Here is a 12,039-nt window from a genome sequence, read left to right as displayed (position 1 = left end):
CGACTTTATTTTTGTAATATTTTGACTTTATTTTCAAAATATTTTGACTTTATTTTCAAAATATTTTGACTTCATTCTCGTAATATTTCGATTTTTCTTGTAATTTTAACTTTTCTTTTGTATAATAACTTTTTTCTCATATTATTTTGACTTTAGTTTTGAAATATTTCAACTTTATTCTCGTAATATTTCGACTTTATTCTTGTAATATTTCAACCTTATTCTCATAATTTAGACTTTTTTTTCGTAATTTTGACTTTATTCTTAAAACATTTCGACTTTATTCTCGTAATTTCGACTTTATATTTGAAATGTTTCAGCTTTATTCTCGTAATATTTAAACGTTATTTTCGAAAATTTTCAACTTTATTCTCGTAATATTTCATCTTTATTCTTGAAATATTTTGGCTTTATTTTCGAAATATTTCGCCTTAATTCTCAAAAAACATTTAGACTTTTTTGTTGTAATTTCGACTTTATATTTGAAATATTTCAACATTATTCTTGTAATATTTAAACTTTATTTTAGAAATATTTAGCCTTAATTCTCGAAAAACATTTAGAATTTATTGTTGTAATTTTGACTTTTGAAATATTTCAACTTTATTCTCGTAATATTTCAACCTTATTCTTAAAATATTTCGACTTTATTCTTGTAGTATTTCGACTTTATTGTCATAATATAATGACTTATCGTGATCTTGGATTTTCAAAAAAAGTTAACGCAGCACTAAAACATCGTCGTAGGAGAGAAATATGCACAGGTCTAGCACTGTTTACAAGACAAAACAGATTTTGATGTCAAAAGGGGACTTTTTCTTTGGAGGAAGCATTATTATGGATTATGGACACATGGCTTGAAGTAAAAAAATGGCTTAATGATAAATTTGTTTTTTTGCAAACAGCTTTTATCTTCACAAAATGTTAACTGATGGACTTGAGTTGTGTAGATTACTTGTGGATTTTTGTGACTTTTTAAAATCTTTTTAAACTCTCATTCTGATGGCACCCATTCACTGCAGAGATCATCATTGTCTGGATGTTCTGTCTGAGATCTCCTTTGGTGTTTCACGGAAGAAAGAACATAATAAAGGGTCGACAAGGAGGTGAATGAATGATGACAGAATTTGGGCTCATCTCTGTGCCCGTCTGTCTGTCTGTCTATCTCAGTCTAACCTGTCTTGTACTCGGCTGTGTTAGTATTGGCCCCATAAGTCCGGTCTGCGCTCAGCCTCGGTTCCTTCTGTTCACTGCAAAGCTCGTCTGAGGCTCGACTCCATCTCGAATCTCCGTCTGGAACCCTTCTTCTCTAAGTGGCCTCAGTATTGTGGCATGGTGACTCTCTCTGTGACAGGTAAAAGGAGCGAGCGTTAGCTTTGATCAGCGGTATCAGGAGAGGTTAGGCCGGGAGGTGTTTCAACTCTTTATTCCTGGAGATGAAAGCAGAGCAACAGTAGAAAATCCAGCAGAAGTGGAGCCGCTCTGTTCACTCTGACCGTGAGTGAAGGGGCGGAGCCTGGAACTCCCGCTGTTGCCATGGGAGACACGTGTAGTTCAGAGTCTGGCTGGAACGTAAAACAAGCGGTAATAGAGTGGGATTCCTAGATTGAACATACTGTGCCATTCATTTGCTCCTTAGTGGAAGTGAGTTTATAATGATAACGTATGATTCAGCTACTATGAGCTCTAAGGTTTAGTGCTTATGCAGAAGACATATCATATATATATATATATATATATATATATATATATATATATATATGTATGTGTGTGTTTGTGCGTGTGCATATGCATTAGATGAATGAGTCTGGGCAAAGTGAATTATTATAAATTAAGTTTATTTAACTCATTAATTAATTAATTAATTAATTAAATTGTTTTTATTTTATTTTTTAAATTTTTTCCTGTCTCGTTTTATTTGGCTTATTTTTATTTTAATAATGTATTATTTTATTTTAATTAATTCTAATTTATTAACTCTAATTTTATTTTTTTAATTTTAGCTAATTTAATCGTTTTATTTAATTTAATTTAATTTAATTTAATTTTATTTAATTTTATTTTATTTATCATTCTCTGTTTGTCCCTGTGGAATTTGTTTAATTAATTTATTATTTTATGTATGTATGTATTTATTTATTTTTATTTATTTTCCCCTGTTCTATTTCATTTCATTGTTTGTCTTGTTTAATTTGATTCTATTTGTTTTTGTTTTATTTGATTAATTAATTAATTAATTAATTTTTATTTATTCATGAATTCTATTATCATTGTATTTTATTAGATTTTTTTTTCCTGTTTTATTTATTTATTTATTTTTTGTATATTTTTTTATTTTTTGTTTATTTTATTTTATTATTTTATTTTAATTTATTCTAATTTAGTCATTTTAATTTTATTTTCAGTTTAAATTTGAGCTAATTTAATCAGTTTATTTTATTTTATTTATTTATTATATTTTTGGTTTATTTTATTTTAATTGCTGTTGTCTTATGTGTTATTCTATTTTCTTTTGGTTTTGTTTAATTTTTATTTTATTTTATTTTATTTTATTTTATTTTATTTTATTTTATTTTATTTTATTTTATTTTATTTTATTTTATTTTATTTTATTTTATTTTATTTTATTTTATTATCATTTCATTTTTGTCACTTGCATTTTTATGGCCATTGTAGAAGATTATAGAAGGTTACATAATTCCACTACCTACAATTTGTGATACATTATTTATTTTTATTTTTATTTTTTACTTCTAATTTTAGTCAGTTTAACCTTTTTTTTTATTTTATTTTCCCTGTTTAATTTCATTTAATTTGTCTTATTTTTATTTCATTTTATTTGTTTTGCTTTTATTTTAGTAATTTATTATTTGATTTTAATTTATTAATTCTAATGTTATTTTTTATTTTAATTTGAGCTAATTTAATCAGGTTATTTTATTTTTTATTTATCTTTCCCTGTTTGTCCCAGTGGCAAGATCATAGAAGGTTATATAATTCCACTACCTACAATTAGTTACATTAGTTTTGTCTAATCTTTGTGCTTGATATTTTACAATCCCTATAGAGCACAAAAACAGAAAAAATACTTCTGGAAGGGTGACTTCTGAGCTCTGTTTAATGCCATAATATGCCTGTTTTGTTTCCAAACTGCAGTACTGGAACATATTGTTCGAAATGTAAGCAATATAAAATCCTCGTATGCGTCTGGTCTGCAGAATCCAGGCACTTGAGAAAGTGTTGGAGGTGAGAGCCAAGATGTACGTACGTCCTTGTGTGTCTTTGGCAACTGAGAAAAAGAGCAGGATAGAAAGAGATGAATAAGGGCTTTCGGAGGAAGATGATGGGTGATGAGAGACATTTGGGATATATCTATAACTGAGGGAAACAAAATCACATCATCAAACAATAGTAAGAGAGAAATATGAGCCTACAGGCCTTAAGGGACAACAGTGCTGAAATGCTAGACTTTTACAACATTTATCTTCATCAGGCCACCTTCAGCCAGAGAGAGAGAGAGAAAGAGAGAGAGAGACATAGAGAGAATTCAGTTATATGGATTAGATAGAGATTCATACATTGAAAGATTACAACCTTATTTTTGTAAATACATAGTAAGAGTAGCTTATCGCCTATATGGGTTGTTACATAAATAACTTGTTTAAATAATAATGCAAAAATAATCTTGATTCATTTATTTTAGAATTTTATTCAATTTATTTGAATGTTTTATTTTATTTAATTTCCCTGTTTGTCTCAGCTGTTATAAAAGGTCATAGAGAGTTACATAATTCCACTTTTTATTTATTCGTATTTTTAGGTCAGTTTTTTTGTTTTTTATTTTATTATTTTATTTTAATTTATAATTGTTTTATTAAATTGTTTAATTTATTATTTCATTATTTTATTAATTTTATTTAATTGTATTCTCAATTTATTTATTTATTTTTTATAATTTTTATTTTATTTGAAGTTGTTATATTTTATTATTTTATTTATTTTTCTCTATTTAATTTCATATTAATTTATTTTGTCTAATATTATTTTTTGTTTAATTCCATTTAATGTTGTTTTTTTATTTCATTGTAGTTTTATTTAGACCGATGGGGAGTCTTTGGGGAGTTTGTAGTATCTTGCTGTTTTCAGTGTCATATTATTTCATTTATTATTTTCTATTTCATTTGATTTCATTTTAATTAATTTTGTCTAATATATATTTTATTTCTTATTGTTGTTTCTATTTTATTCTACCTTTATTTCATTTTTAGTCTTTTATTTAGATTTTTTTATTTTAATTTATTTAGTCTTATTTACTTTTTGTTTTTATTTTGTCTTATTTATTTGTATATTTTAGGTCAATTATTTTTTTCGTAGTTTTTTATTTCATTATTTCATTTTAATTTAATCTAAATTTATTTTGTCTTTTTATTTTTTTATTTTATTTTTTTATCAGTTAATTTTGTATTTTATTTTATTTAGTTTTAGTTTTATTTAATTTTATTTATTTTGTCTGATAATTGTTTTATTAATTTTTTTTTTTTTTTTTTATTACATTATTTTATTTGGTTAATTAATAATTAAATAATAATTAATAATCTTTTCTTTTATTTCTTTGTAGTTTTATTTGTTAATTTTTTTTTCTTGCTCTTTTTATTTTATTCTATCTTTATTTTATTTAGAGGGTTACATAATTCCACTACCTACAATTTGAAACACTGTGAATTATATAAATATAGAATAGATATAAAAGTAAATTACATATAAAAGTCAGTTAAACTAAAAAGTTTGTAGTATCTTGCTGTTTTCAGTGTCTTGGGCTTTATCTTGTGCCTTATTTTATTTTTAAATTAGGTTTATTTTAGTTCTATTATTTCATTTATTATTTTCGGTTTCAATGAAATTTAGTTTTAATTTATTTTGTCTAATTTTTTATTTTATTTTTATTTGTTAATTAATTTTTCTTATTGTTGTTTTTATTTATTTATTTTTTTATTGTATTATTGTTTAGTTTCATATCTTTATTTCATTTTTGTCTTTTGCATTTTGATTTTTTAATTTCATTTATTTAGGCTTATTTACTTTTTTGTATGTTTTAGGTCAATTATTTTTTCTTAGTTTTTATTTCATTTTAATTTAATTTAATTAAATTTATTTTTAATTTTTTTATTTTTATCAGTTAATTTTGCATTTTATTTTATTTTGTTTTAGTTTTATTTAGTTATATTTATTTTGTCTAATCATTGTTTTATTAAATTATTTAATTTTCTTTTTTTTGTTTTATTACATTATTTCATTTGGTTAATTTAATTTTATCTAAATTAATTTTATTTTATTTTATTTATTTAGTTTTAGTTTGATTTAATTAAATTTATTTTGTCTTATAACTGTTTTATTACATTGTTTAATTTTCTTTATTTATTATTCTCTATTTAATTTCATATTAATTTATTTTGTTCTAATATTATTTTTGGTTTAATTTAATTTAATGTTTTTTTATATCTCATTGTAGTTTTTTCTTGTTCGTTTTATTTTATTCTATCTTTATTCTATTTAGAGGGTTACATAATTCCACTACCTACAATTTGAAACACTGTGAATTATATAAATATAGAATAAATATGAAAGTTATATAAATATGATTAGTCTGTGCTTTGGTTTTTGAGACAGCCAGAGCAAAATTACGACAAAACAGTGGTCAAATCATCCAATTTTGGCAATTTTTTTTGCCTAACAACATGATGTTTTACCTCTGTTCATAAGAGATTGAGATAAATTGGATCCTTCCGGTTCTGAAATTTCATAAGCTTCTGCGGGGTGTAATTTTGTATGATTTAAACTTTCTCTGACCTTCGTTAATGAGCGGGAGCGAGACTGATTGGTCTCCATGAGGTCTGTAAGGAAGAGCACATCACACTTTTACCATGTTCTGCTTGTATGGCCCAAAAATAAAGAAATAAATAGCAGTGAATTTAATCAGCTGTCTTATTAACCTTTACAAGAGGGTTTTAAACACATCGAGAGTGTAGTTCTGTATGTGCCGTATAAGTCAGTGTTCACATCTTCTCTTTAGCAGGTTTCTCTGCACTTCTACAAATGATAACAAATCTGGACGCCATTATCTCAGGCTTTTTCTTTCTCAGGGGCCGCATCAATACATCGATATATATCCTCTGTCAGCCGCCGTCCGGCGCACATCATCTCTGTGCCTGTCTGCGAGTTACCAGGGGAAATAAAGCCAGATTTCGCAGCGCTTTGCTATGTTATTGACTTTTTTGGAACATGGCATGTTTGAGCTGATACTTACATGGATAACACTCAAAGACATGAATAAACTACCAGCTGTAGCATTGATTTCTAAGCACACAGAATTACATTTGTGTCAAGCTTATTTTTATCTTTTGGCTCTGAAGAAGGTGTTGATATTTTGTAAACTGTCATTATTTTCGCAGTCGCCCACCTAGAAGTTCAAGAGCCATCAGTGGAGATATAAGAAAGGCTGCTTTTAATGTGTCCGATGGTTGGCCGTGATCAGTTTATTTTTGGTTAGCATTAGGCCAATGTCTTTGGGAAGTTTGTAGTATCTTGCTGTTTTCAGTGTCTTTTACCTTATTTTATTTATTTATTTTATTCTGTTTTATTTTTTAGTTAGGTTTATTTTAGTGGTAACACTTTACAATAAGGTTCATTAGTTAAACATTAGTTAATGTATTAACTAAGATGAACTAACAATGAGCAATACATTTGTTACTGTATTTACTAATCTTTAAGAATGTTAGTTAACAAAAATACAGTTGTTCATGTTAGTTCACGCTGCATTAACTAATGTTAACAAGATTTTAATAATGTATTAGTAAATGTTGAAATTAACATTAACAAAGATTAATAAATGCTGTATAAGTGCAGTTCATTATTAGTTCATGTTAACTAATGTGGTTAACTAATGTTAACTAATGAACCTTATTGTAAAGTGTTACCATTTTAGTTGTTATATTTCATTATTTCATTTATTATTTTCTATTTAATTTCATTTGGTCTAATATACATATTATTTATTGTGTTTTTGTTTGTTAATTTTTTTTTTTTTTTGTTTTTATTTTATTCTATTTCTATTTCATTTTTGTCATTGATCTTTTTATTTAGTTAGTCTTATTTCCTTTTTTTTAATTTTGTCTTATTTATTTGTATTTTTAGGTAATTTTTTTTCTGAGTTATTATTTCATTATTTAATTTAAATTAATCTAAAAAAAGGTATTTTTATTCTTTTTTTACTTAATTTCACTTTGTGTTTTGTTTTGTTTTAGTTGTATTTAATCGTATTTATTTTGTCTTATAATTGTTTTATTAAATTATGAAATTTTCTTTTTTGTTTTTATTACATTATTTTGTTTGGTTATTTTAATTTTATTGTAAATTTATTTTATTTTCTATAAAATAGAAAGGTTTATTTTAGTTATTATTATTTTATTTATTATGTTCTATTTAATTTCATATTCATTTATTTTGTCTAATATTATTTTTGTTTAATTTAATTTAATGTATTTTTTATTTTATTCTATCTTTATTTTATTTTTGTCATTGATTTATTATTTTAATTAAATTGGTCTTTACTTTTTGTTTTATTTTGTCTTGTGTATTTGTATTTATTTTATTTTTATTTAGATCAAGTATTTTGTTGTTTTTGTTGTTTTTATTTGATTATTTTATTTATTTTTATTTTTATTTTATTTATTTTGTCTTAGTTTTTGTTTTATTTAATATTTTTTTATTTCATGATTTTATTTATTTAGTTTAATTTTATTTTAAATGTATTTTATTTTATTTTAATTTTCTTTTCTTTTATAGTTAGGTTTATTTTACTTGTATTCTCTAATTCACTTAATTTTTCTAATTGTTATTTTTATTTTATTCTATCTATTTTATTTTTGTCATTAATTTATTATTTCAATTAATTTGGTCTTTATCATTTTAAGTTTATTTTGTCTTGTTTATTTGTATTTTATTCAATTTTATTGTAAATTAATTTTCTTTTCTTTTATAGTTAGGTTTATTTTAGTTCTTATATTTTATTAATTATTTTTTATTTAATTTCATTTTCATTTATTTTGTCTAATATTATTTTTTTGTTTAATTTCATTTAATCTATTTTTTATTGTATTGTATATTTATTTGTGAAACAATTATTTTTTTGTCTTATTGTTCTTTTCATTTTATTTGTATTTGTATTGTTCTTTCTTTATTTTATTTTTGTCGTTGATTTATTATTTTAAATTATGTAGTTTTTACTTTTTTTGTCTTAATTTTCTTCAATTTTACTTGTTTGTCTTTTTTTTTTATTTGATTTGATTTTATTTCAGTTGAAAACACACCAGGCTGGTCATACACATAGGCCTGAAAGCATTATTTTATTTGTTTAGTTTAGTTTAGTTGGAAACACAGCAGGCTGGTCGTACACAAGGGCCTGAAAGCATCTATCGTCTTCTGGCTTTACCGTGATAGATTCTGAACCCTCCTGCTGAAAAGCAGCTAATGAGGAGCCACGACGCTGCCAACCAAACCTCTGATTCCCCTCTAAATGAACCTTTTATTTGTGTTGTATTCACACCGGGCACTCCCTTGCTTTTATCACAACAGAAAGGGAACAGTGATGCATCCTGACCTGTTTTTGGCTCTGCGTTATCGTCCCGTCCTTCGCGCCGCGGCTCCAATGCTCCAGGTGATTTGTCATTTTCCCACCGTACACCGGCTCATTTTTTGACTTTGTTTTTCAATTATCTGTGGAGTGCGGCGCCATATTGTGTTTGCGCTGGCAGCGTCTCACTGCCGTTTAGCTCTTCTGTCTGTTTTCTCCTTCACATTAATGCCTCTGGGAAATCTGGAGGCTGTAATATCTCTCTCTCGCTGTATCGCTGTCCGGTTTACTTTCCTGGGCCGTCCAGAGCCAGCGTCCACATGAGCTGTGGTTTGTTTGTCCTGTGCGATCTGATGGCCAGTGCTCCACACAGAGGGCTGAAATCATAGCTAATTAAGCTAATTTGAGCAATCAAATAAACAGTAAGTCATCGGAGAGCCTGTAAAGATGACAGAAATCACCGCGGTGCACTATACCAAGAGGAGATTCCACAGGCTGACTATACTTTAAATAATGCTTTAATTTCACAAGTCAACAGGGATGAGCATCATAATGATTCTGATTTTGATCCCACTTAATGATTTTGGTGCTAAATAAAAGTTAATGTGACATTTAAAATAATGAGTTTTTGTGGCATTTTGTTCAAATTTATTGGAAAGATTGCTGAAAGATTGAGTATGCTCTGTAATTGCTGTTGATAAATGATAAAAGGAAACTCAGATCATTTTATGTTTAGTTAAACTATCAAATGTTAACCACAGTGTCTTTAAAACAAAATTAAATGGCCATCATTTGCTGTTTTAACCTTAGAAATCACAATCCATCTAATTGCAATATTTAATTGGCATTAAAATCTGTGATATAAATGGAGTACTTGATGGTACTTGATGTTGGATTAAAAAAATGTCATAAATAAATGACGCGATATGCATGTGGTTCTGAATAAAAATCAGTTGCCTGTCAGAGTCTTTCAGAGCATCAGGACAGAGACAGTTCTGTTATTGAAGACTGTTATTGTTTGTTGTTTGATAATGTTGTTACTGTGTTTGCTGATGAGGCTGTTGATGATGATAATGATGACTAAGCTGAAGATGTCTGTCTGTCTCTCCGTCTGCAGCTCAGGGTCTGGTGTTTCCTCCGCTGGCGCTGTGGCTGACCGTGGCTCTGGCCGTGTGTTTGCTGGCTCTGCTGATCGCTCTGGCCGCCGTCTGCCGCAGGAAGATCAAAGAAAGCTGTGAGGAGATGAGAGCCGGTGAGAATCTGACAACTTTCGCATCAACATATTAGATGATAATAGTATGCCTCTCTGGATCCTAATCCGCTCTAAACATGTTCACTTAGATGTGTGTTGTTGAGTTTCTGCCTGGTCTGTCATGGCCTTGATACATTAGATAGATTAGTACAGTTGAGGTCAAAAGTTTTCACCCCCTTTCAGAATCTGCAAAATGTTAATTATTTTACCTAAATAAGAAGGATCTGTCACAAGCTGGGCTTGAACCCGGGTCTCTGGTGTGGTGGTTGAGGATGCTACCACAGAGCCACAGGAGTGATGATGTTGGACCCAAACGAAACACTCGACGCAGTATTCCAGGAAATGAAGATTTATTTTAAAAAAAGGTCTTTGCAAGAATAGTACAACAAAAGTTCTTCTCGGGCCGAGGTATAAACAACAGTCAAAACAAAGAAAAACTCACAAGAGAAAAATAAAGACTCCACGAGGGGAGAAAACAAAATCAGAGAACAATAGTAACTCAGGATACCTTACTTGGGGCAGCTTGGAAGGCTATAGCCAGACAGGGAGGAGACAAGACAGGTTTTAATAATGAGACATGAAACGTGGGGTTAATTCTAAGGGAACAGGGAAGAAACAAACGATAGGAAACAGGATTGACTTTCCTTGCAATGCGGAATGGGCCGATGAATTTCTGGGAGAGCTTCTTTGATTCGACCCGGAGGGGCAAGTTCTTGGTGGCTAACCAGACTCTTTGACCGGCTCGGAAATTAGGGGCCGTCCGGCGGCGGCGATTAGCCTGACGTTGATATCTCTGGGAGGTCTGAAGAAGAGTACGCCTAGCCTTCCTCCAGGTCTGCCGACAGCGTTGGATGAAACGTTGGGCCGAGGGAACACCAACCTGTGTCTCTTCCTCAGGAAACAATGGGGGGGTATACCCGAACTGGCATTCGAAGGGGGATAGTCCAGTGGCTGAGGACTTGAGGGTGTTGTGGGCATATTCAGCCCACATGATGTAGGTAGCCCAAGAGGTGGGGTTGTTGGCCGCCATACACCGCAGGGTGGTTTCCAGATCCTGATTGATCCGTTCCGTCTGACCATTAGACTCGGACATTAGACATGGAACCCGGATGATAGGCTGGCAGTGGCCCCAATAAGCTTGCAGAAGGCTCCCCAGAACCTGGATGAAAATTGGGGCCCTCGGTCAGAGACAATATCCAGGGGAATTCCAAATACACGGAAGACATGGTTAATGAGAAGCTCAGCTGTCTCCTTAGCTGAAGGCAGCTTGGACAGGGGAATGAACCGGGCGGCCTTAGAAAACCGGTCCACAACCACCAGGATGGCAGTATTGCCCTGGGACGGTGGGAGTCCCGTGACAAAGTCTAAAGAAAGGTGAGACCATGGCCTACGGGGAACAGGTAAGGGATGGAGCAGTCCCTGAGGTCGCTGATGTATAGACTTTCCCTGATTGCACACAGGGCAGGCCTCCACATAGCCCTTAACATCTTCCTTGATGGAAGGCCACCAAAACCGCCGCTGGAGAAAATCAAGAGTGCGAGCAGTACCCGGATGGCACGTCAAGGGAGACTCATGACCCCACTGCAAGACCCGGGCCCGGGCCGATAGAGGTACATACAGGGATCCCGCAGGACCATTTCCTGGGTCAGGATCTTGGGCTTGAGCCTCTCGCACCACCCTCTCCAATTCCCACTGAAGGGGTGCGACGATCCTAGACCTCGGAATAATAGATTCCAAAGATTTCTCCTGTGTCTCGGGGGAGTAGGCTCGGGACAGGGCATCCGGCTTGACATTCTTGGTGCCGGGTCTGTAAGACAGAAGAAAGTGGAAACGATTAAAAAACAAGGACCATCGAGCCTGCCGAGGGTTCAGACGTTTGGCCTGCTGGAGATATTCCAGGTTCTTGTGGTCAGTGAGAACTTGGAAAGGGTGCTGAGCCCCCTCAAGCCAATGGCGCCACTCCTCCAAGGCGAGTTTTACCGCAAGCAACTCTCGATCCCCCACGTGGTAGTTGCGCTCGGCATCTGACAGGCGACGAGACATAAAAGCACAAGGGTGTAATTTCCCATCCTCACCCCTTTGTGATAGGATGGCTCCTACGCCCACGTCCGAGGCGTCCACCTCCACCATGAAAGGTCTTTCTGGGTCAGGGATCGAG

General features: G+C 30.9%; 1 protein-coding gene across 1 annotated transcript in view; it reads left to right on the top strand.

The window, feature by feature from the left end:
- cd276 (CD276 molecule) overlaps positions 1–12,039 on the top strand; it is a 149,601-nt gene that overhangs the window by 69,467 nt on the left and 68,095 nt on the right. Inside the window, exon 4 of the mRNA XM_073850732.1 lies at positions 9,747–9,881. Coding sequence (XP_073706833.1) covers positions 9,747–9,881 — 135 coding nt within the window. The remainder of the gene's footprint in view (positions 1–9,746; positions 9,882–12,039) is intronic.

Source organism: Garra rufa, chromosome 11 (genome assembly GCF_049309525.1).
Source record: "Garra rufa chromosome 11, GarRuf1.0, whole genome shotgun sequence".
Taxonomy (NCBI): Eukaryota; Metazoa; Chordata; class Actinopteri; order Cypriniformes; family Cyprinidae; genus Garra; species Garra rufa.
The sequence above is the reverse complement of the archived record's forward strand: the minus strand, read 5'-3'. Positions and strand labels throughout refer to the sequence as shown.